Genomic DNA, 25,326 nt, shown 5'->3' with positions numbered 1-25,326 from the left:
GACTCGTTGCATTAGTTTAACGTGCTCGATCTTGGTCCAATCGGCTGATTGGGCCTACAGTAAATTAAGGGGCCGGATGGCCCGAACCAGTTTACAACTATAACCACAACTCTGCATAAGTTATGCTTATATGAACAAACAGTAACTTTTACATGAATTTTCTGACAACCTATTTGAACCGCAGAAATAAAAATATCCCACAACGAGGTACCGCCATATGGCCATATCTCATCTATTTGAATAGACTGATAATGACAACAATTATTCCCGGAAAATTATCAAACTTTCTCGGGAATATTATACATATATATATATTTATATGTATGTATAAATACAAAATATTAATTACCGACATTTACCGCAGTCAATTACCTTTATGGCCTAGCCCATCGGTCTCCCATCCAACTACCTTGTTTCGTGTACCGTTTTATAAAACAATAGCCACGTGTCAAGATCCCTCAAAAATCCTTCCTTCTTATAAAAAATTAAAAATCACTAGGCACGTGCCGGTCAGCACAACCACCTGAACACAACGATCACGAATTATTAATTATTATTTATAAATCTGATTCAAATTTGTGTTGTTTGTGGTATTTAATAATTAACACGTTTATTACATAATCTTTCAATTTCATTGTTGAAGTTATTCTGAATAATTATAAGAGCATCCGACCGAAGCCTGGAACTCAAGACAATTTGTTTTGCGCTGCGAGTTTTGGTGGTGGCTAACTTTCAATAATTGATGGCGCCTTCGAAGCTCGCGATTGTATCCCTGTTTCTTGCCCTAGTTTTTATGGTAATTGGGGCTGATGTTTCCGTCGAAGGAGAGGTCACCGGATCCAACGGCGTCGATTCCTCCGCTCTCAAGATTGAATTGGACAAACTCAAGTCTAAGATCCATTCCCTTGGTTAGATTTTTTTTATTTTTTTTTATTTTTTTATTTAAACGTTTCATTTTGTGTGTAGTGTTAGAATACGAACTTTGAATTAGGTTTTGGATTTTATAGGGATCATCGACGCTTAAATCTATACTTGTTAACTTAATTTCAATTAATTTAAGTTTATTAAATCGAATTGCTGCGTTGAATTTGAGTGAGAAATGAAATGATCGTGTGTGCATGTGAATGATAACTGTTTGATATCACTATCAAAGAGCTCTTTTTAGTTCACCGTGGACTGTTTATGTTACATGCCCGATTTAGAAATTCACTTTGAAAAGAATGTTTTTGGTTGGAATGTCAAGGAAGTTTATAATTGTGTCTGATTTTGTTTACTGGAATGGTTCTGCTCACTTCTTGTTTTAATGTAGAATCTCTTGTTGATGAGAAAGCCCGAGAATTGAAAAGCAAGGATGAGACATTATCACTGAAGGAGAAGCTTATTCAGGAGAAATCAGATAACATTTTGTCCTTACAGAAAGAATTGGCATTGCTTCAGGTGTGTGTAAATTGAAGAATATGCATGCATGTATTGGTGGGAGGAGTTTTATACAGTTCAGATAGGTATAATTAAGCTTACACTTGTTTTGTTTTTTTCTTAGAAAAAAGAGACATTGAATGCTGCAGAAGAGGTGGGAAAGGCTCGTGCACGGGTTGGTGAACTTGAGAAGCAGGTTGATAAGCTCAAGAAGGAGTTAGAGAGACAACATAAGGAGAAAGAAGCCAAGGAAGCCCGGGCGAAGGAGGCTGAGAAGAAGATAAGCGAATTGAGAACTAAATTGGATGAAGTAAGTTTTCTGTTTGGCTGAGTTTTTGCATAAGTATCCAGTTTGTTTTTGTTCAATGTTTCTATTGCAACATTATGAAAAGTGATATCCTTTTTCATTGGTGTTTATTGACAGTACAGACTGCATACACAGTTTTCATAGGGAATTGTGTGCTATAAGTCTTGGTAAACATCAGTATGTTCATATGTCCAATCCAATAGATGTTAATCAATCTCAGATTATGGGACACAAATATTGCTTAGTTGGCACATGGATTGTCAATTTTACCTCCAGTAACTATGTGTATCATTTTTCTTTTTCTGCCACAAGTTATCTTTTACTTCTATTACTAGTTTTAGGATAGTTTTCTTGCGTCTTGAGTTTGACCTAATATTAAGTTATGTCTGTGATATATTGATTCTGGACGATGTCTTCCTTTGACAGCTTCAAAAGATTAATGATGAACAGAAGAGCAAAATTCGTAAAACTGAACGTGCTCTTAAAGTTGCTGAGGTATCTTACTAAGTTGCCAAAGTTTATAGTTTATGTTTAATCGCAGAAGATGTTTCTCATGTGCATTTTGTTCTTTCTCTCTCTCTCTCTTTTTTTTTTTTTTTCTTTCTCTCTTTATAGGAAGAAATGATGAAGGCAAAGTCTGAGGTCAATTCAAAAGCTAAAGAGCTGACTGAGGTGATAATCTTTCCTCATATATCATGTTATTTGCTCAAAACTATTACTGAAAGTTCAATGGATTACCGAGCTTGCACATTATGCTCTGTGCAGTTGAATATTTTTTTCATTTATTTACTGTGTTAATGCTTCTGAGATATGGTAAAATATACCTATTTTGGCTAATTTGAAAATTGCGCTTAATGTGGCTTAGATTTTAGGTAGTAGTGTATGTGATTTTATCCTATTGTAGTTGCAGTTGCAATAGGTGCATTATAGACTTTTCTTTTTCTGATAAATTATTGAGTAGATTGATGAGACTAGGTTTGGGGCTAATGCATATTTTGGCTTTTTCATCAGGTTCATGGTGCATGGCTTCCACCGTGGCTTGCTGTACATTTATTTCATTGTCAGGTAAAATTAATGCAATGTGTGGTCACTACTCCTTTTATACTAACAGTTCTCCTCATAATTATGGCTTATTAACATTTTGCAGTCCTTAATTGCAACTCATTGGAATGAGCATGGAAAACCTGCCATGGATATTGCGATTCAAAAGGTATTATCTTCCTTCTTTTTTTCTTATTTTATTTTATGTTATATGAAACATAGATCAAAATATACTATCAGTGAGAAAATATACAAAGGTAGTGATTCTGAAGGTATTATCTTTCGGTTACCATTCCTCATTTTATTGGTTGGATAATGCTATGTGCTTGATCATGTTGTTAATTCTGTTACAGTTTAGATTGTAGGTTTATTAACTTTATTATTGTTTGGCATGCCATGATCTTACCACTAAAACAGGTGTTTAAATTTGTTCTAGGCCCTTGAAAAGAAGTCCCAAGCTGAAAAGTGGGCTGAACCTCGTTTGGAAATCGTTAAAACTGTAAGTTCTCTTTTCATACTCTTCTAATATCGTGATATTTTACTCATATCTAAAGGCACTTGTTCTGACGTTCTTAATTGTTATTTCTTTCTCATTCTCTTTCGTTTTATTTATTTATTTATTTTTCTTTTTAGCCTTCACTGGCAGAGTGGCAGTGGGTTAATTCTGGAACAGGAATGTGTGTGTGTCTGTGCGCGCAAAGTACATATTTCTAAGTTGGCTGCTTAATTATGCTTTCTGTCTTATTATTGTAATGGGATAATATGTGCTTAAAAGACATGATGGATCTTTGGTGCTTGGTGATTTACTATTTATCTTTTGAAATGTTACATTAAATACTATCCTGTGTGAGTTATGATTGATTGCCTGCATATCTGATGACATGGATTCTCTGTTGTCTTTTGAAGAAATGGTTGCCGGCTTTAAAGGAACAGTGGCTGGTTTTTACAACAAATGTCGAACCACATGTGCAATCATTGAAGACAAAAACAATTGAAGCCTACGAGGCATCAAAGACTGCGATAACTCCACATGTTGTGAGAGTTCAAGAGATTGTTGACCCTTATTTTCAGGTATATTTGTAAATTTCACCTTCCTGTTTATTTGCTATGTGAGCTTGCTTTCTAAAGCACACTTTAATCTGTAACAGGAAACTAAGAAGTTCAGCAAGCCCTATATTGATCAGGTTGCCACTGTGGCCAAGCCTCATGTTGATAGTGTAAGACTAGTACTGAAACCCTACACCAAGAAGATTGTTCATGCTTATGGGAAGTTTCTAAAATCTGCAACCACATACCATCATCAGGTATTAAAATCTGTTACTATTATTATGTGTAATTTCTCCCCTTCTACAAATTCTTTCCTTGAACCCTTTTTCATGAGTTTTTGTGGGAAACATGGCATATGTTTATGATCCTTTGTACAAAAGCCTTACATAGTAACTCCTTATTTCCACTGAAAATGATTACCAGGACTCCAATTAGTAAAAGCAATGAAATGTTTTCAGATGAACATCTTTCTTTTCACTTCTATTTCTGTCATTTAAATTCTTTAAGCTTATACTAGAATATGTAAAAGCAATCCTTATAACTTGACTCCATTATTGTTATGTGCTTAAATGATGTTTCAATTTTTTTGAAGGTTCAAGCCTCTGTGCAAGAAACATTGAAAAAACATGAACTGACAAGACCTCTTGCAACTAAAGAGTTTGAATGGTTTGCGGTATGTGGCATTCTTCCTTTTTATTAATACACTATTACTTGTTTCCTTAAAAAAAAAAAAAAAAAAACACTTTTTGGTTTTAATTACCTTAACCATTGAGTAATTGCTAAGAAAATATTATGATTTGTACGTTGGTTACAGTACATGACAATCTTACTTGTAATGCAATTGTTGTAGGCATCTGCATTGTTGGCTCTACCTATCATCATTTTGTTTAGAATTTTTTCAGCTGTTTTCTGGTAAGTATCAAAGTAACTATTCAGTTCTGTGAAAATTTTAGATTCATTTGTCAAAAAGGTTTATTACAATCTTACTGCATATTTCAAGATTAGTTTTATTTTTTTCAGAAGTTCTGTTTGTGTTAGATTTTAATTTACCTGATCTCTACAGCAAAAAAGCAAGGAGACCAGTTCGACATGCTAATCACTCTCGTCGTAAGGGTAAACGCGGGCATTCAGACAAGTAGAGTGCCACAAGGTTGTCCACTGGTCCATTCTCTTGTAGGGAATCACTTGGGTATGCTTCATTATGTTATTATATCATTCTTAAAAATGGAGATAGTTACTAATTAGATTTTTCCTTGAATAATAGCTACTTTAGTCCTTATAACGATATTTAATTAGAGGATATTTTATAGTGGCCTGTGATTGTAGAGTCAATTTGTAAGTGAGGATGTCCTTATAAAGTGAGATAAAAATTACCATCATAATCACCTTGCTTATATAGACGTAACTGCTGTAACTTTAATGGATGGAGTTGAAAGTTGCAATGCCTTCTTTCTCCCCAGGTTAGGAGGGAGGTAAGGAAGAAGTGACAATTCTTTCCTCCACAGAATTTGAATGGATCGTTAGATTTGGTTTCTGGAAGATCTATAGATTTTGATCCCTGTTAAATTGACCTTCTGTCAATTGAGTGGAATGTGAATGTGGAAATCCTTAGCTAGGCTCTTCTATCTATCAGCTTGTAGTTGACTAGTTATGAATACTACAATAGACTAGCGGGAAGTGGTTCCAATACCCAGGGCTAGAAGTCCTATGGCTTCTGAATAATATTTTTGCTTGTTTTTCTATATCTTGATTGGATGTTATATGCAGTATCACCCTGCTAACTGTTTTAGTGAATTTCTTGCAGATGGGTTTTGGCGCATTTCATATGGGCTTCTGGGGGTTGTGAAGTTTCATCCTTGTTAACTAGTTCAGATGTTTTTTTGAAGCTCCAGCATCTTTCTTATATTTCGATCTTTGTGAAAAGAAGTTTATAGACTTTCACACTTCACAGTTAGTCATGCTGATAAGTCATAGGATTCACTGTATGATGGGCAGCGTCTGTTATTTATGTTGTAAGAGGTGTAACCTATTTTTTTATTCTCTGGTTTAGAGTCTAAATGTCTCTCAAAGCCTCAACTTCTGTTTATTGGATTTTTCTGTCCGTCCTAGATTTACAGAAAGAATGGATTTATGCAGTGATTTCTCATATTTGCGCTGTTTCTAGTTAATCAAAACATTTTGACTTTACATTCTCCCTTAGAATCCTTGTTTTTAATACACAAGGATTAGGCATGTTAATATATTTGGAAGTCAAATTATTAAAGGGATACGCAAACTATTTTCTATGAACTCGATTGTGCTGCATAAGTTTGAACTTACGAAGATAAAATGTGAGAAAATGTGGCCTTGAATGATGGTAATTGGCAAGGGTTAGATGACAGCAATGTTTAAAGATTTGGCCCGGCCTGGCCGGTTCAATGGAGACTCGGAAGCTTCAACGGGCTCAGTTTATGTTTTTCTTATTCACTCAAAACCCTAGGATTTGGGAGGATGATCGGTGAACAATTGATGGTCGGGATGTTGGGGCTTTTAAAGATAAAGTGTCGGTGAATGCAATGGTGGTGAGGGAGTTGATTTCCTGTGAGTAAATCAATCGAAAATCAAATAAAACTGGCAGTAGCAACAGTTGACTTTTGCTGGCGCTTGGCGAGGCTAACTGGGGTGGGGTGAGGTGGGTTTTGGTTGGGAGGAAGAGGGAAGTAATTTTTGAGTAATAGAGAGGGTTGTCGACGTCAGCGTCGATGAGATCTGGCCTAGAATGTTGATGCCAACGTTGATGGGATCTAGCCAAAATCAAACCTATTTCGGCCAGATCTTGGGTATATTTTAAGGGTAATGATCTCAAGGGACGATTAGAGTTGCATTTGTGATGCGCTGTCACCAACCAGTCGTCGGTCGATTTGTATTTGGGGTGTGTCTGCTAAATTTCAAACTTATAGGGACTTGATGTAATTTTTAGGGGTGTATTTATTGAATTTTAAAAGTTTTTATCAACCAATTTGACAGTAGGTTAAACCGGTCAACCTGGATCCGACAACTTCGCCGGGTTTCAACGGGGGTTAGGTTTTAAAACATTGGATGAGAGTACATGTTCTCAATTATGTTGGTTTGGTTGCCAACCATCAAGTGAACGTTGAGAAGTAGAACACCAAAAAGTGTGTTGACCCTAAGCTTTCTGTAAGAAAAGAGGTACAGAGAGAGTCATGAAAGATTTGGAAAATAAGATTTAACCCTTTCTGGCCCCAATGACACATAAGAAATTATCAAGACAGGGGTACAGACTCGTGAGATTTGGAAAATAAGATTTAAAACTGGTGACTGTTTATGTCTTGCCCGAAGCTGACGATCAGCAAAGACTCTCGACTAATGTCCCAAGATCCCCTGACATTGGTGGCCTCAGTGAGGACCAAAAGGTACTAAATACATATCTTCTTTTTAACCATTCACAAATCACAATATTAACAAAGACAATGAGACGGGAAATAGAAATAGTAAAATAATTTCAGATACTTGAGTAGATGAAGGGCAGTGATTTCAATCTGTTACTAACCAAAAAGATTTAAATGTCTCTGGGTAGGGTACTTCACCCACTTACACAGTAATTTCCTACGTGAAAGGGAAACAGAAGAAAATTAACTATGGAGTAAAACAAACTTAAAAGTTATACTACATGAACAGACTTATCTAATTCTTAATCTAGGTTTACTCAAGTGATATTTGATTATTCTCTTCATCTCCTTACTCTTAGTAAGGAGGCCAGTAGTTATCTAAATCCATGCAATGATCCATGCTCATGTATCTGTTTCCACCTCCATTAGGATTATGGATTTGGTCTGTTGCATAGCCTGCTGCTGTCTCTGCACAAAAACCAGTACTAGTTGTCATCATGTTCATGGAAGAAGAAACATCTTGTTGAGGAGGAGGTTGCATAGGTCGCAATACAGGTTGTGTTGTGGCCCCTCCACCTCCGAGATTTAAATTTAGTCCTGAGATTGTGAAGCCGCCTCCCCCTCCTCCTCCTCCACCACCACCGGCCAATGGGTAGTTCATTTGGGATTGAAATGGTAGATTAACACTGGTTGACGGACCTCCTCTTAACATCCTTGTGAACTCTGCTAGTTGATCAGGGTTTCCCATATAGTTTCTTCCAACGGGAAAGTGATAGTTCTCGGCCGCCGCTTGCATCATTTGTGAAGGCATTACATTTGCTCCTATATCGAAGTTGTACACCGGATTTACTGCTCTGGTTTGGGTCGTGGGGAATTTTTTCACACCTGCACTCTTCTGAAACACTCGGCAAACTACCCATTCATCCTGTCATTTACTAGAAACGTCAGATTACTTCTACTTTTAAGAGACTATTAATATTATTTGGATTAACTAGAAGTTTTTCTTCGACAAATTAAAACAAAACAAAAAAATAAGATCAATTTTGTCAAGACCTATTTCTGTTGAAACTGGTGATGCTTTTGCTATTTCAATGGATTATATATATGTTTGTTAATATAATAACATTTGATGAAGCTGCAAGAAAGCACCAAAGTACGTGTGATGTAATGAGTCTGAAAACTTATGTTAAAAGCTAAAGAAACATATAAGGAATTCAGTGATCGAGTTTGAAATCAAAGCACATGGACAAATTCTCGCCAATAATATGTAAAATATTCATTCTTTTCTGAGTTTTCAACTAAGAAACTTTTAACTACAACAAGAGAAATTCCTCAAACGTCTAGTGAATGTTTCTTCACGTCAATAATCAAAGCACATGGACAAATTCACATCACAAATATATGCGCGTGCATGTGTAAAATTCCCGAGAAAAGTCGCTTCTGATCGACATTAGACTCGCAGTAAACAATTAATAAATGATTAAGATAAAAATCATGCTCCATACCATGAAATGAGGAAGTTCACAGACATGGCTGAAACATAATAATCTATATAAAGTTCACAGACTGCAAATAGGCAGATATATATGTATATATAAAGTGTGCGTTGCCAATTGAGCTGGAAGATAAGACCAGCATATGAGCAACTAACCAGAAATACTATGATATAAGTTTCCGATTTTAATAGAAGGAACCAACGGTGAGGATGTTGATAAATAATTACGTACCTTACTAGTTCTGAAAGCTGATTTGGAGTGGATGCGATATTCATGCATAACCCAGTTGGTTTTCTCTCCTCTGGGAGCTCTCCCTTTATAGAAAACCAATGTTTTCTTCATCCCAACTAACTCTGAAGTCACACTATTGAATATCTCCTTGTCTTTTCCTGTGGTCTTCCAGTAACCAGTGTTGGTCGCTCGGTTTGTTCTTACACCTGTTGGGTATTTTCGATCTCGAAGACTAAAGAAATACCACTCCTTTTCTCCCATTTTCGCCTTTCCTGATTCACGTCAACAAGTACATTAAGAACAAAAAAATCATTCATCTGAAATTAATTTTGATCAGAAATAATGAAGTTAAGGAAAAAAAAAAAAAAATGGTATCCCATGTGTGAACGTAGTTCGATTCTACATGTGATCATCAAAAGTGGAGAATATTTTAAAAATATATGTGATTCGATAAAATAGCTCAAAATCATATATTATACTGATGCTGATGCTAATTTATGTAGAGAGAAATTAGGTTTTAGCATGTTACAACAACCTGGCAGATCCCAAGGCTCGCATTTGTTGAGATCAACATCAGCAATTGCTCTTCCTGTAAAATTAGCGTCTGATATCTTGTTTACAAGATAGTAAGTGATGAGTTCTTCATCTGAAGGATGAAACCGAAACCCTGGTGGCAGAGTTTCGTCCTTTCTATCTCCTTCCATTTCTTCCCCCTCTTCGATTTGTTTCTTCCCCTTCTGATTATGTTGGTTCTGTACTAAAACAAATTGACATCAACACAATAATATCCCAAAAACTAAACAAAAGCGATGAAGAGCATCTTCTATACACACAGTAAACAGAAATGCAAAAATAGGGAGAGGTTGGAGCTCTTGGGAATTCCAGACAAACCCTAGCGAAATCAATCAATTTTTTCTTTCCAAAGTAACAGGAAAGACGACCCTGAATATTGAAAAGCTTCTAGGAGCTAATCAGTAGCTTACTTGCATGGAGAGAAAACAAATTCTTCCGCTTAGGTTTTGATGTATTTCATATATCAATTATTTTGTATTAGATAATGATAACTTGGGAGACTCTCTTAATAGGGAAAAGAGCTTTTCTTACTCACCATGAACAAGAAATGTTGGAATTTAAGCTTCTGATTTGAAGAAAAAGATTTGAGCTGTGACTGTGAAGCTCTCACCTACTATGGGTCTTCACGTACAAGGTTCAATATTGTCACGTCCAAATTTCAATGCCTTTAATTAATAATACGAATGTTAAGTCATTGAAGAAATCCTTAATTTAGGATATCTTCGTGATTGCTCACTTGTCATAGAGCTTATATTATACAATTATTTCTTATAAAAATGGCCAGAATAGCCTCACCATGTCTATAGTTATTCAATAATCAATCACCATTTCTGCCGTCAGTTCTTTAAAGTAAATAAACAGAATGACAAAAAGGACAGGGAAATAATTGTAAAAATAAAAAAAAAAAATCCGCAGAAGAAAACAATACCAGTGATGATGAATGGCCCTAATGCCGAGGGATAATAATTAAATTAAAAAAAAATTAGTAACAGTTACAGTGCTGAATCTGCTGATAACGAGGAATTGGTCATGCAAATAAGACAAAGTCACGTAGACCCATGTACACTGCTGCACGTAAATCCCGTTTATATTCAGACCCTAGCACCTTTCAACTAACGAGCACGTGAGGGTGGGCCTAATTCTCTTCTTTGAATATTTAGTCCATTAACCCAATAATTTTCTGCCATGTAAATGGATCAAATCTTGTAGGAGCCTTTGAAATGGTAAGACTAAAGAAAAAGTAAAAATGGGCGGGCAGAAGGCAGCGCATGAGGTTCCCTGGGCCGCCAACCACCATCATATTTTATTGATTGTTTCCAGGGAAAGCGATGACCACTTTCCTGGATTCCCTTCCTCTTTGTTTTCTCTTGTTTCATTTGCACGTGTTCATTAATCATTATTTCGGTTCCTTCTTCTCACAGTCACAGTGCCAGAGGCCTGACTTAATATGAAGAATTGATTTTTAAAGACTGATGCTCCAACTTATGACTCATCGTGCCTGCAGCATCAGTATTGTCATCCTCTATCTGTTGAAGTATGAATTAATAGGAATAGAGAGATGCCAAAAATTACACTTAAATGGGGCAAAATCATGAAGTCTGCCATGCGCTACATTATTAATATAAAGGGATGGTCGTCTGGTCGATAATCAGTTCAGTTGATTATCCTCTCAATCAAATGATATTTCGTGTATTCAACCACGGGATTTAACACTGTCCTCTTAATACAAAAATCATAAAAGCTGAAAGAGTACTTTTAAGAGTAACTCTAGAAAGGAGATTTCGTACATATATTCAACCACGGGCTTTTGACTTTTAGCAAAATCTGAAACTTAATTTCCAGTTTATGCAATAACTTGCTCTCCATTTTTCTCTTATCACCATCCTCTAAAGGCTTCTTGTTTCATAATCATAACATTTGGTACTTTCTTGCTTGACTATGAGCAGTGTACTCATATACATTTCTTAATTTTCCTGCCTGCCGCCACACAAGAAATTGCACAACCATCTGCACTTTTAGATGCCCTTCTTATAGATCTTGTAGGATTAGCTAATTGTAATTTGCAAAACGCAAATGGAACATTGCATGGTAAAATAAGTGAACAGACTTTTCTATTAACTTTTCTCTTCTTGTTGATGTTTAATTTTGGATACCAACAACTCGCACATGCAAAGTACTAAGGGAGTCTTAGAAATTATACGTGATCGATCCATGAGATTTGAATATGGTACTGAGACTATATATGTTGCAAAAACATAAATAGTAGACTGATAAGAGAGGTTTTTATAGTGGTTCAGATACTTAAAGCAAATCATAAATCCACCGTTATTTTATTATTCTCTGACTATTTTTATGATATTGCCCGTAAGATATACAAAGATGAAAAAATATTTTGCTTTACAGAGAGAAATAATGAAGCTCAAACTATGTTTAGCTCTCATATGCCCAACCTCCTCTTTTTGTGAAGAGATGTGCTTATTTATACACCTTTTAGGTCAATGTAATAAGTGTTTCTGCAAGTTGTCATGATACGTGGAGACCACTCGTTAATCCTTATCTCTTATTTTGATAAGTTGGGACAAGTGTGCAGTCCTCGTTCAGTCATAAACAAAACTTGAATCTGCTGGATTGATAACAACAATATCCCTTCTGTCTTGGGGTGATGTGGCAGCTCCTAAATAACATAAAGCCTTTCTGAACTCTAATTGGTTGGTACTGACATCAGTGAGTTTTTTTAGGCATAACATCTCTAATTAAACTATATATACACACACAAGTCTGCCATGCGCTACATTATTAATATAAACGGATGGTCGTCTGGTCGATAATCAGTTCAGTTGATTATCCTCTCAATCAGATGATATTTCGTATATTCAACCACGGAATTTAACACTGTCCTCTTAATACAAAAATCATAAAAGCTGAAGGAGTGCTTCTAAGAGTAACTCTAGAAAGGAGATTTCGTATATTCAACCACGGGCTTTTGACTTTTAGCAAAATCTGAAACTTTCCAGTTTATGCAATAACTTGCTCTCCATTTTTCTCTTATCACCATCCTCTAAAGGCTTCTTGTTTCACAATCATAACATTTGGTACTTTCTTGTTTGACCATGAGCAGTGTACTGATATACATTTCTTAATTTTCCTGCTTCCCGCCACACAAGAAATTGCACAACCATCTGCACTTTTAGAAGGCTTATAAATAATGCCTTATCATGCACACATATGCCCTTTTTGTAAATCTTGTAAGATTAGCTAATTGTAATTTGCAAAACGCAAATGGAGCATTGCATGGTGAAATAAGTGAACGGCCTTTTCTATTATCTTTTCTCTGATTAAACTGCATATACACACACATCTGAATCCGTTTCATAACTTCAGAAGAACATTGTTACTGCCTAATTATAAAGTTAACACTGGTGGGTTCAGTCAATTTGTGGGGTGGGAACACAATTAGCTCATGTTATATTATGATCATAATAAGGTTTTCGCAGGATTTTTTAATATGTACTAAGATGCAAAATGAACTAAGACAATAACAACTACAAGCACACCATTTTTCATTATATAAATAATCAGTGCTAGTAGCTAACTAAATTACTAATTCATTACAAGCTAAACAGTTCTACTTTTCATGCATATNCATATACACACACATCTGAATCCGTTTCATAACTTCAGAAGAACATTGTTACTGCCTAATTATAAAGTTAACACTCGTGGGTTCAGTCAATTTGTGGGGTGGGAACACAATTAGCTCATGTTATATTATGATCATAATAAGGTTTTCGCAGGATTTTTTAATATGTACTAAGATGCAAAATGAACTAAGACAATAACAACTACAAGCACACCATTTTTCATTATATAAATAATCAGTGCTAGTAGCTAACTAAGTTACTAATTCATTACAAGCAAAACAGTTCTACTTTTCATGCATATGATTATAATGAACTTATATTTCTTGAGATAAAGCAAGCATTACTTTCTATTGAGTTATGCTCAGAAAGAAGTAAAAATTTTGCTTCATAATGCCCTAGTACTGTTTGATCATCATCAGTTAAACTTCTAATTAACCACTAAGTCACGGCATAACAGAAGCTTCAATTCAGATTTTCTGAAAGGTATACATCCCTTTCTCGATGCAGTTCTTAATTTCCTCTAATTTCTCCGTTTCCGTTGCTTCCTTCTTGGATTCTTCGTCTAGGAATCAGACAACTCATACAATATGTACTTCACGAAATCTACCAGCTGATCCATGTGTCTGATAAGTGAAATTCATCTAGATAATTAGAACTTGGACTTGCAATTGGATCATTCAATTTTCACGTTGGTCTTTTGAGTGATGATGGCAGTATGACATCCCAATTTTCTTCAAACTTGATTTTCTATTAAAAACTACGTATAATACGTTTAATAACTAATCTGCATTTTCTAAATGAACAAGTCACTTTACGTGTTAATGAAGTTGATTCGTCGGGAAGTGCATTGTAATTGAAACACACCTTTCGTTTTGTTTGTGATGATCCCTTTTTATGTGGGTGTTAGTTATGATTTTGTAAAGATTGAGAGGTCTGAATTTGCATTATTGATCAGCAATAAGACTTCTGGGAATTAAACAAAAGGCAGCACTAAACCATCAATCACAATCCTTTCTTTACTTATTAAACACTTCAAAATATGATATACAGAAGAGTCATGATCACCCCTACCTGTTATCCCAAAGCCACCTAACCTTTGCAGACGAATTATTAATTATACGTGATTGACTGGTTTATCATTCAGCAAAACATATTGAGAGGTCGCGGAGTTGCTGGTTTTGATGTGATTTATAAATTTTAAGATAGATTAAAAAGCCTGCAGATATATGCATTTGAAGAGAAGAACATAATGTTTATGTCTCTATATATGAATTGGTAATAACATAGACTACCATTAATATGATAAGAATTAAATTTTGTCCTGGAAAATTAAGATCTCCCTCATCAACAAATTATATACAGTTCATAGAATTTTTAGTCGCTGAAGGAGTTATTGTTCTATGAATCAATTATTAATCTGCAAAGAACGTGCAAAATACATAAGATTACAAAGAAAATCTAATTTGAGGTGGCGTGCATAGCTGCATGAATACCGTTTAGCCAATTACCAGTAAGCTTAATCTCTTCTTCAATACAACAACTGTAACGAGTTGTATTCAACACCTCTTCTGAGGGAGAGTTAACCATTTTTATTTTTATTTATGTCAAGATCAATTATGAAGTTTTGCAGACGTTTATCAGTATATATGACTATCAAAACATAAAGAAATCAAGGGCAAACGCGTTAGAACAGAAGACAGCAAAACATTTTAGTTTGAATGAATCTGTTGAATTCTCTAATTCAATACCTTCAACCCAAAACTACTGAAAGTATTTTAGGGTTTTTATAAAGCTTGAAACATTCTTTTTTAGCTTCCTCAAAGTTTGAAAAAAAAGATTTTCTATGCACTTATGGTATGTGAATACAATTAATTAGCTAGCTAACTTGTGAACCATGCCCAAATCAGTTCATTGCATGAAGCTTATATTAAGACTAAATACACAGCTAATATGATGTTAGCATATATATTTGTTGAAAGGTTATTTCATCAATCTTGTTAATATCCTTTTCATATGTTCGATCATAGAAAAATTATATACATATATAAGTGTATCCTCTCGTTAAAAATCATCTTGTTATAATTATATACTTAAATAAGATTACGTGTTCATCGCCATAACCACTAAAAAATAATATTATTATACACTACATTGCTTCACGAACACGGTTTTAGGATATCATATCAAATTTTCCGGAGTCACCCTTTTGAAAATAATTTAGCGACGACTTCTCGACATCAATGGTAAAGTAGTTGATAGGTATTAATCAAGAAAGACTCTCTAGAAAAGATGGAAAACCCTAAATCAGTGGTTGATTCAAGCTTGGTATGCTACTTGTCAAGCACTTCAAAACTTAAAAAAATTAGGACAGATGTTTAATCTCATAGTTTACGTCTCTCCAGTAAGAACTACCAATAACACACTGATTGATTAAGTTATGCATTCAAATAAAGATATAGTTGTTGGTATAATGATACAAGAAATTGATCGGGAAGAAGAAGAGTGCTGGCATGATTTTTGCTCCCAAAAGGGATGCAAAATATTCAACAGAGTAGTTGCATGCATGAACATGATTAAATAAATTAATTGAAATATATATTGATTAGAGAGATGTATGTATGTACGAGTTTATTTCTTTCATTTATTTTATTTTCTAAACACACTATACTTCATTAAGTTAGGTTGGAATTAAGATTATTCCATTCCATAATCTAAGTACAACTTACAGTGTAAGCTGTATCGGCAATTGGAGTATCTTCAGGTCATCTAATAACATCGAAGAACCATTTTAAGATCATTTTTTTTCTGATTTTAGAATGACTTAAGCAAGAAATTAACATATATAATGTTAGATTTTGTGGAGTCTTTATAGGACACAACGTACCATTTTTGTATTATATTTCTTGCTATAGTTTTGAGTACTGAGATCAGTAACTTGCTAATTTTTGACCTATTGGCACAGTTTTGTTGTCAAAATTAATGTTTAGGAAATGCATTGGGAATTAATTAATGTTCTATGAAACCAATAAAATTTGGTGAAAAAACTTATACATTTATGTTGTTTTTTCAGGGATTTTAAAATTAAAATTATAATCGAAGATGTGAAAGAAACTCCCCCTTTTAATTAATTGGGTATGGTTAACCTCTTTATTTGGAGGTTGTGGGTTTGAATCCCAAAACCGTCGGAAGAAATTTTAACCACGAGCTGTGATCCAACTGGTAACAGACTCCCAAGTAATGCTAGGGATTCAAATCTCACTAGAAACAACTCGTGGTCAAGGGTATTTACAGGAGTCCTGATTGAAAATTAGTCTCATACTTTCAAGTAAGACCATCTCCAACCCATTGCACCAAATTGGTGTAATTTTTTGTGTGAAACACTATTACATCTCCAACCCATTGCATCAAATATTATACTAAAAAAAATATTTCTTAGAATATTCTCTTTCTTTTTCTTTTATTGTAATAATCAATAATTAATCTATTTTACTCTTTATTTTTGTATATATTAATTAAATTTTGGTAATAATATTTTTATTAAATAATAATTATTTTAAAAATTATACTAATTTAATAAAATTAAGCATTTATTTAATCAAATAAACATTACATATAATATAGAAAAAACATTATATCTAATATAAAATGATACAAAAAAAAAAAAAAAAAACATTTGATGACTTAGAGGATCCGAAACTAATCTACCAGAATACTAAATTGTTATTTTAGTTTATGTTATATTTTCTTTTAATTTTAGTGTTTTTAAATTAGTGTTAATTTTTATTTTGAGTTATTGTAGTTAAATATTTGCATTGAATAAGTTTGTTTTTAATTTTCATCATTTTTTAATATATAATTATTATGAATTTATTATTATAATATTGATAAAATAATCAAATTAACCTAAATACAAATAAAAAAAAAAAAAAACTATACTGTTTGACAGTGCCCCGCAAATTGATGTGCATGAACATTGCTACACCAAATTTGGCGTGGCACTGTACATTGACACTATTGGTGCAATGTTTGGTGTTGGATTGGATTCTATTTTGGTGTTTTTACACCAAAATAGCGTTGGGTTGGAGATGCCATGAGAGACATATTGAGGCTTTCACAAAAAACAAATAGAAAAAAAAAAAAAAAAAACTTTCAAAAAGGAAAAAGGCTTTCTTCTGTTCTTCTAATTTAAAATTAAAATTAGACACATAACCTTATTTGGGCTCATAATGGGCTATAGTAAAGGCCCACTTAGCGGGATCCAAATAGCCCAATGACCCAAGAACCAAATAACCTAAAAACGAACCCTAACCGCGCTCTCGGTGATCCCATCCCAACAGCTAACCGGACTTGCACGAAAGCTCCAGCCTCCTGCATCTTCATCAGGAGCAACAAATTGAGAAAATCATTAAATTATTAGGTGTGCATTTCTTTCCATCGTTAAAAATTTCCTCTTTTTAGGTGGTTAGTTTGTTCTAATTTCTATGAGACTGTGATTTAGTCGAAATGTTTGTTAGAGGTGTTTTGATATATTGACAGAATGTTGGATTTATATATATATATATATATATATCAATTCTCAGTATGGATTTGATTGATTTATTCTCTGATTTGTCAATAAGTTTGTGTTGATTTCTTTAACATTTATATTTATGTTTCATTCAATATAAGCATCTTGTTCTATGCATTGTAACTTGTTAAGGTTATGTAGCTTGCAGAACGAAGTTATGTTGGAGAAGGAAACAAACCCAACAAACCCAAATTTTAATAAGTCAACTGGCTTACCTCGAAAGCGATTCTATCGAGCTCGAGCGCACAGCAACCCACTAAGCGATTCTCACTTCCCTGTTCCAGTCTCCCCTTCTCATGTTGAATATTCCCTTCATTATCCTCACTTCTTTCCCTCATCTGATCAAATGAATAATTCAAAAAAGATCCAGTTTGCGGATATTGGTTGTGGTTTTGGTGGGCTTTTAATTAGTCTTTCAACCCTTTTTCCTGAAACCCTAATGATTGGAATGGAACTCAGGGATAAAGTGTCAGAATATGTCAAAGAACGAATTTCTGCTTTGAGGGTGTCAAATCCAGGTCAATACCAAAATATCTCAGTGGTTCGAACTAATTCCATGAAGTACATTCCGAATTACTTTGAGAAAGGACAACTTACAAAGATGTTTTTCTTGTTCCCTGACCCTCACTTTAAGGAGAAGAATCATCGTCGTAGAGTGATCAGTCCACATTTGTTAGATGAGTATGCTTATGTTCTTGGCATTGGAGGGATTATATACACAATTACAGATGTGGAGGAGCTAGGGGACTGGATGAAGTCTTGTTTAGAAAGTCATCCAATGTTTGAACCACTTACGGAGGAAGAGCTTGAAGCAGATCCAGTGGTAAAGCTCTTGAGTTGTGCAACCGAGGAAGGACAAAAGGTTGCTCGGAATGGAGGACAGACATTCCAAGCAGTTTTCAGACGCATTGTACCAACTTCATAATACAATGAAAATGATATGCCCAGGTTCAGTCATTCAAGATGTTTAGCTTGGTAAAGTAGTAGAATTGTAGTTGGTTACTCAGTTTACCATCAGAAGTCAGAAGTACTCTTATTGTGAATCATTTGCCTTTTGAAATGTTTGAGTGGTCGATTGGCCATGTATTTTTGTTATTTGATCATGGAAGCTCTACAGAGATGTATACTTTACATTATTTTATTTCAGTTTTTTACCACAGTTGGGTATGAATTTTTATCCTGGATTTTCATGAAAATTTATGATGTGGATCCATCTGTAAGTGAAGTATACAGCGTAAAATTGTTTTCTAGTTTGTGATAGTGAGTTTTATTTTGTCAAAAATATTATCCCAAGCCTGGATGAATTTGGTAGACCAAGTTGACGTATTGAATTCATAGATCCAAGGGAATGCAGCAGGAGAGTTGTATCAGTTCTCCGACTTCATCATTCCAGCGTGGTGAAAGTGAAACGCATCTATCATTTCTTCACAAGCTCGTTTTTGAAGGCTCCCACTGTGAGAAAGATGGGTACGTATGGTATAAGTTCAAGCATCTAGAAACAAATAATATTTTTCTAAAAAAATTATGTAACATCACAACCGAAGTACTACATAATTTCTCCTTCAATGTACCTGGGGATTTTTGTCTCTGTCCAATAACCTTGTTCTTGCGCCCTACAACAGAGTTTTGCGTAAAAGGGATCGTTAATACATTGAGAACAATCTGCATAGATCAAATTAATTGATTAATGTAAACTCCCAATTTACCTTATAGAAATCACTGTTTATTGATGCTGGATTTTGATATCAACGAACTTGCACGTGTAAAATGTTAAGAAAGTCTTAGAATTACACGTGGATGATTATAAGAGTTAAATAAGTATTGTTCTCACAATAAAAACAAGGATTAAAGTAATAGACAATAAGGTTTATAGTGGTTCGGATGCTTAAACGAATTCTACATCCACTGTTTTTTTATATAGTAGTGAATTCCTGTTATTAGCCAAGATTACAAGAGGTTACGACTGTGATTTGGGTTACAGGTGTTTGGTGTTCTAAGTTTTTTTAGATATATCAAGCTCGTCTCTTTCACGTAATGTGTCTTTGCTTTTTTTTTTTTTTTTTTTTTTTTTTTTTGAATTTGAGAAGGGAATTGCTTATGTTACCTACTGAGCTCAAGGTAATTATTACATATTTGCAAGTAGGTAAGTGTCATGCAAATCTCTTCTATCTTCCCATTGCTTGAAAACTCAAGAAATATCTTTAAATTAAATAGGGTTTGGACAAGTATGCGAACCAAATTCATTCACAGAAAAAACTTGAGTCAGTTAGGTTATTGATAGCTATATTCTTTCTGTCTTGGGCAACGCGACAGACTCTGGACGGCACAAAATCTTCCTGTACTCTGATCGGTACTTGTTGGCATCAGCTTACGTAAACCGTGATTTTATAGGCATAACACAGTTAATTGTTCTTCTCATAATGTGCGAACCAAGCATTGTTCAAGACTCCCATAGACCTTCTCTTATCTAATTCATCAAAATTCAGGACAAAATATTTTTATTGATATAAAAAAGTTGAATAAACTAAAAAAAAAAAAAAAATTTGCTACTGATAAAATAAATGTATAAAACGAAAGAGTCGATATTTATATATATCAAAAGTGATACTTACGAGTGCCAACAATATTGTCTTCAACAGTTTCTCCAGAGATAAAATTGGTTAATAATCTTCAAGCTGTTTCTGTGTTTCATAATTACAGAGAAAATAGCTCAGTACGTACTTTTAAACTTTTCTGATTGAGGCATCGCAAACACCTGTCCGATCGAATCTTGTGATATTATTTGTATATTTTTGTAAACATTTCTTCTGTGCAAATGTCATCCTTAAACATGTTCAATTAACATATAAACTGCACAGAAAAATCGGCCGAAGCATAATGTATTCGCAGTTGACGATCCTCAACTCTGCATGCCCACCAGCACTAAATAGTAAATGCTTTTTTATTTCCCTGCAAGATGATAATTAAATATATAGTGTATTATGTCAAATTTATCATGCAACGAAAGGTAAATATTTCTGACCTTCAAAACGAGGAGTTTTAAATATATAGTTATACGCTAATGTTCTAATTAATTATTATTAATAACTCAAAAACTATTATCTGTCTTTGTAATTTTGACCCACATATATAAAAATTCCTATAAAAGTGATCTCCACATTATATTTACTGTGTAAATTTGCAAAAGGCAAAATTACCTCTCCAATTTCAAGCAAGTGAGAAATTAGAGACTAGAGAGTATTGTTATGGGTTTTTCTCAATCAAAAGGTAATATTTCTTCTGCTTCTACAACTGTTTGTTTGGCTTCAGATCATTCTTGAATCTAGTAAGACGTTGGAATGGTCAATGAATCATCTCCATCCACTTGGTGAATCCCAGTCTTATCATTTATTCTCTAACAAAGCTCCAGTATTTTGAAAGCTGCCACCTTTGAATGAGATAATACAAAACAAAGTAAATTCACATGAATTAAGATCATGCATAATTTTGCAATTACTACAGCTTATTTTATACTGCCAAAAAAAAGAAAAAAGAAAAAATTATGTTTCTTATATTTTCTACCTTTCAGAGCTTTAAACTCAAGGGCATACTGTGAAATTCTTCTTTCTGTGCTCAGCAGTTTTTTGCCCAAGGTGCGTATTTGGACCCTACTTCTCTTGCTTATCTTCCACCCGCTCAAGATTTCCACCACACAAGGATCACAAGAAAAAACCACGGCCCTAACTTGTCAAAGGCAACGCTGGCAAACCCATTGGACCTTTTTCATGGTTTCAGCCCAATGGTAACAACTCTGTTAAACCAACCAATTCAAATCATGAATCAGAACATAAATAATCTCAATATCTAAGATACTCACCCAAAGCAACTCATTGTAAACTAAAAGATGGATACCTTGAACATATCAAATCAGTGGTTGAAACACAGGTTGTATCCCATCATCCTGAACCACGTAGTGACACACATGAAGAACAAGTTTACAATTGTTCATTATCAATGTCAATACTTGGAAATTAAGATCAAACAATTTTCCAAATGAATGAGCAAACTCAAGGCCGGTTGCCCCACCATTCATCTAATTGACTGGGATATGTTCTGGTATGGTCCAGATCATCTTCCTGCACCTGTGGTCAAAAAGAACCAATTGCAATCTCATGTGTTGAATTTTTTTATGGTAGATAATATATGGAAGAAGAGTACAATGGAAGTATGAAAGAAAAAAGCGACACAAGTGGAAACGGGAACCATTTTGCAAATGCCAGAAAGATGCCAACCATGAAAAAACATTATCTTGAAGCATGAAAGGACAGGAATACATAAAACTCAGTCCCACCATAAGCCAATAATATCTGGGTAGACATAACACCAAATATATATACGTAACATCAACAACAGAGATATATATTGCAAATATAATAGATGAGAATTTAGTGGTGCCTGGAATTTGCTAGACTCTGAAACTAGTTGGTGACACTGCAGAAGGCCTTTTAAGACAGCTTAAAAGAAATTGAAAAACATTGAACTCAGGATAATTTTCTGAGCTTCCTCTAGCATCTCAAATATTTAAACAATTCCTGATGCTATTACCTAGCATATATTTTTCCTTCCATAATACACTCTGTTCTGGTTCACAAGTAACTCAATAAACTTATAATTGAAGTCAAATAAAAAGATTCAAAACAAAACAGGCCAACTCTCTCAACAGAACTATCGAAAGAAGAACTCTTATCTAATACAGAAATATAGCAGAAGTGAACAAAGGCATGTTAAAGAATAGATTATATGAAAATATCTAACCTTTACTCCTCAAACATTCATGAAAGAAACTAATCTCAGAATGATAATTGGTAGTTGTAAGTAATCTTCTCCACCTATTCAAGCCAACTAAAGAACAAAAAATGGATTTGCCTTAAGAGATAGGATTGTTACAGCCTTTTCAAAGTACAAGCTATAAATCACACAATGATAATTATACCAAAAAAAACCTCCAAAATACCTATATTGCATGAGGACATCTATATCTAATTTTTCTATGAATGATAAAATTAGCTCTAAGGACCAATTAATAAATAAAGAAAATTTCAGCGCACCACAGACATTTAACATAAGGTTAGCAAATACACATACCTCTAAGAAGAGCATTCATGCCTCCCACGAGCAGAAAACTATCACAATTGAAATAAGTTCATTCATGTTGAGAAATATAAACTGACTCATGCCAGAGGCCTTGTTTTTAACAACCACTAACTCCATATAATTGTAGTTCATTAAAGTGGAGAAACTCTTTCATCCCTTGCCAACCACTTCTGATAGAGGTAATACACCATGTCTGGTTTCCTCATTTTGCAGTATGTCATAATAAGTATCTGAAACGGTACATGATCTATATGTAAACCAGATTTCTGTAACTTGGCAAAAAGCTCTTCCGCCTCCTTCACATTACCCTTCATGCATTGACCTCTAATTAATTCAGTATATGTTATCAGATCAGGCTCATATCCTAACATCAGCATTTCATGATAAAATTGAAGTGCAAAATGAATTTGCCCCATATTGCATGAAGCACCTATTAACAAATTATAAGTGACCACATCAGGAAAAATGTTATTTAAAAGCATCTCCTTTTTAAGAGAAAAGGCATCAAAAATGTTTCCTCCTTTTATTTTTGCATAAATTAATGCATTAAAGGTAAAAACATTTGGTGCGACACCAAAAGACAACATCAGATCTCTAACAGAAAATGCACGATCAAGATATCCACATCTTCCATAACCATCAATTATTAGGTTCCATATATGAGGCTCGGGCACAATTGACTTCTCTAACATATGAAGAAGAAATTCACTAGCTTTAACAACATCTCCATGAGCACAAAAGCCTTGAACAATCATTTTGTACGAGATCTGATCTGGAGCAACTCCAGCTCTTAACATGACATCATAAACGTAACAAGCCTCATCTAATTTCCCTTGTTTACAAAGACCACCTAGAAGAGTATTGTAAGTAAAAATGTCTGGAAGTGTACCCCTCTTAAGCATTTGACAAAAATACTTGTATGCAAAGTTCATGTCTCTACTCAAACAAAACCCATTTATAAGGACATTATACGCTACAAGATCCATTTGGGTATTCATGTGAAATATATCTTCCCAAACATCAAGAGCATTAATCGTATCTCCACTCTTAAAACAGCTATCCATAAGTATAGTTGATGTAATTACATCAGAGGTTTCCTTGCCCTCGTCATCTGCTAATATCTCTCCAAGAAGCTTCGTGCCAACACCTACAAGACCTTTCTTGCACAGTGCATGTACAAGTATGTTACAAGTAACTCTATTTGGCCTGATGCCAGTACTTACCATAGTGGAGAGAAGATGAAGAGCTTTATCCACATCATCAATATCGCAGTAGCCCTTAATAAAAGCATTGTAAGTCACACAGTTGGGAGTGGGACCTATTTCTACCATCTCCCTAATAACACAGTCCGCTTTCTGCATGTCACCAGTTTTGCACAGTCCATTAACAAGATAATTATGTGTAAGCACGTCAGGGACAATACCTTTCTGTATCATTTTACTCCGCAGCCATAAAGCCACACCCAACTTCCCTCCCAAACACAAATCCCTAATTACAGCTACATGTCCTCTGTAGTCAGTTTCCGAGGTACAACCCATGAGACCAACCCTTGCCAAAGATATGCTCTCCCTACAAAATTTCAAAGTGAATAAAATGATATAAATTCTACATTCTGTAATTTCTAAAACAAATAATAAACAGCTAATAATAACACTCCTGAAATACTCAACATAATTTACCAAAAGATTATATAACACTCACTCCCTCACGGTAGAACAAAAGATAAAAAACTCCATTTTCAAACACAGAAACAAAACCAATTGTAACTTCAAAAGCTTATGATGCATAACACAAATCCCGAATTGAAGATAATAGCATGAATAACTTGGTTTTTTTCAGAAGTAATCAAACAATGCCATCCATTATAAGCATTACAACTTGGCACAAAATAAAAAGCTGACCTCATCATTTTCAGACGATCCAAGTTCTCCTTCAAAATTGAATCCAATACATTGAATACTGCCCGTGGATCTCCTTCATTTTCAGAATTCTTCTTATTCGAAAACCAGTCTTCAGTTCTCAACTGACACTGATCACTAACAACACCCAAAATATTTTTGAAACTACAGGGCTTTATATCATCATCGGCCCGAATCCTTCACAGAGCACATTCACAAATTAGCAGAATATACTCAAAATAGTTATATGAAAAAAAAAAAAAAAAAAAATTAACAGAAAGAAGTACCTTGAGGTAAAGAGTAAGTTAGCAACATTGAGCTTGATGGAGTCGATGGTTTGATTCCACAATCGAAAGATAAGAATGTGTAACGGTGATGAGGACTCTCCGCAGGCAATTGAAAACTGAAACAATAAAGAAATAGTCAATCAGTGATGAGAAAAACTTGATAGAGAAGGTGATTATAATGATTTCAGACGATAAACTTACAGCTGCCATTAGCTGTTTGTCTGTGGATCGAATCTCAATCGTTCCTCAACTCTAATTCTCTAAATCATTGCAACTGCGATGAAACAGGTTTCAGAAATG

At 34.4% G+C, this 25,326-nt stretch overlaps 4 protein-coding genes across 15 annotated transcripts; 2 read left to right on the top strand and 2 right to left on the bottom strand.

The window, feature by feature from the left end:
• The first annotated feature begins 584 nt into the window (after positions 1-584).
• Positions 585-5,967, top strand: LOC116134848. Of its 2 annotated transcripts, none has more exons than XM_031420499.1 (14): positions 585-908; positions 1,310-1,437; positions 1,541-1,726; positions 2,150-2,218; positions 2,339-2,395; positions 2,735-2,788; positions 2,871-2,933; positions 3,201-3,263; positions 3,671-3,835; positions 3,913-4,068; positions 4,404-4,484; positions 4,662-4,723; positions 4,875-4,961; positions 5,616-5,967. In XM_031420499.1, the coding sequence occupies exons 1-13, from the start codon at positions 743-745 to the stop codon at positions 4,948-4,950; spliced, it is 1,326 nt and encodes a 441-aa protein (XP_031276359.1). In that variant the 5' UTR covers positions 585-742; the 3' UTR covers positions 4,951-4,961; positions 5,616-5,967. The 2 variants fall into 2 exon arrangements, 1 of the variants encoding a protein (XP_031276359.1); XR_004128817.1 differs by having other exon boundaries at positions 586-908; positions 4,875-5,000.
• Positions 5,968-7,330: 1,363 nt separating this feature from the next.
• LOC116134849 (NAC domain-containing protein 100) lies at positions 7,331-10,050 on the bottom strand. Of its 2 annotated transcripts, none has more exons than XM_031420500.1 (4): positions 9,911-10,050; positions 9,463-9,679; positions 8,928-9,199; positions 7,331-8,125 (listed from the first exon to the last, which is right to left on the bottom strand). In XM_031420500.1, the coding sequence occupies exons 1-4, from the start codon at positions 9,914-9,916 to the stop codon at positions 7,556-7,558; spliced, it is 1,065 nt and encodes a 354-aa protein (XP_031276360.1). In that variant the 5' UTR covers positions 9,917-10,050; the 3' UTR covers positions 7,331-7,555. The 2 variants fall into 2 exon arrangements, with proteins under 2 accessions (XP_031276360.1, XP_031276361.1); XM_031420501.1 differs by lacking the exon at positions 9,911-10,050 and adding an exon at positions 9,761-9,900.
• A 7,376-nt stretch (positions 10,051-17,426) lies between these two features.
• Positions 17,427-18,934, top strand: LOC116134893 (tRNA (guanine-N(7)-)-methyltransferase). Of its 2 annotated transcripts, none has more exons than XM_031420579.1 (2): positions 17,427-17,558; positions 17,850-18,933. In XM_031420579.1, exon 2 carries the CDS (start codon positions 17,866-17,868, stop codon positions 18,631-18,633), a length of 768 nt encoding a protein of 255 aa, XP_031276439.1. In that variant the 5' UTR covers positions 17,427-17,558; positions 17,850-17,865; the 3' UTR covers positions 18,634-18,933. The 2 variants fall into 2 exon arrangements, with proteins under 2 accessions (XP_031276439.1, XP_031276440.1); XM_031420580.1 differs by having other exon boundaries at positions 17,465-17,558; positions 17,857-18,934.
• A 972-nt stretch (positions 18,935-19,906) lies between these two features.
• LOC116134971 (pentatricopeptide repeat-containing protein At5g24830-like) lies at positions 19,907-25,326 on the bottom strand. 9 transcript variants are annotated; one of them, XM_031420650.1, is made up of 8 exons: positions 25,228-25,326; positions 25,027-25,142; positions 24,743-24,937; positions 21,600-24,410; positions 21,270-21,498; positions 20,906-21,135; positions 20,321-20,657; positions 19,907-20,175 (listed from the first exon to the last, which is right to left on the bottom strand). In XM_031420650.1, exons 1-4 carry the CDS (start codon positions 25,234-25,236, stop codon positions 22,973-22,975), a joined length of 1,758 nt encoding a protein of 585 aa, XP_031276510.1. In that variant the 5' UTR covers positions 25,237-25,326; the 3' UTR covers positions 19,907-20,175; positions 20,321-20,657; positions 20,906-21,135; positions 21,270-21,498; positions 21,600-22,972. The 9 variants fall into 9 exon arrangements, with proteins under 9 accessions (XP_031276510.1, XP_031276516.1, XP_031276515.1 ...); XM_031420656.1 differs by lacking the exons at positions 19,907-20,175; positions 20,321-20,657 and having other exon boundaries at positions 20,771-21,135; positions 21,600-21,648; positions 21,774-21,829; positions 22,503-24,410; XM_031420655.1 differs by lacking the exons at positions 19,907-20,175; positions 20,321-20,657 and having other exon boundaries at positions 20,771-21,135; positions 21,600-21,829; positions 22,503-22,589; positions 22,833-24,410.

This window comes from Pistacia vera, unplaced genomic scaffold, assembly GCF_008641045.1.
Source record: "Pistacia vera cultivar Batoury unplaced genomic scaffold, PisVer_v2 Contig292, whole genome shotgun sequence".
NCBI classification, from domain to species: domain Eukaryota; kingdom Viridiplantae; phylum Streptophyta; class Magnoliopsida; order Sapindales; family Anacardiaceae; genus Pistacia; species Pistacia vera.
The sequence above is the reverse complement of the archived record's forward strand: the minus strand, read 5'-3'. Positions and strand labels throughout refer to the sequence as shown.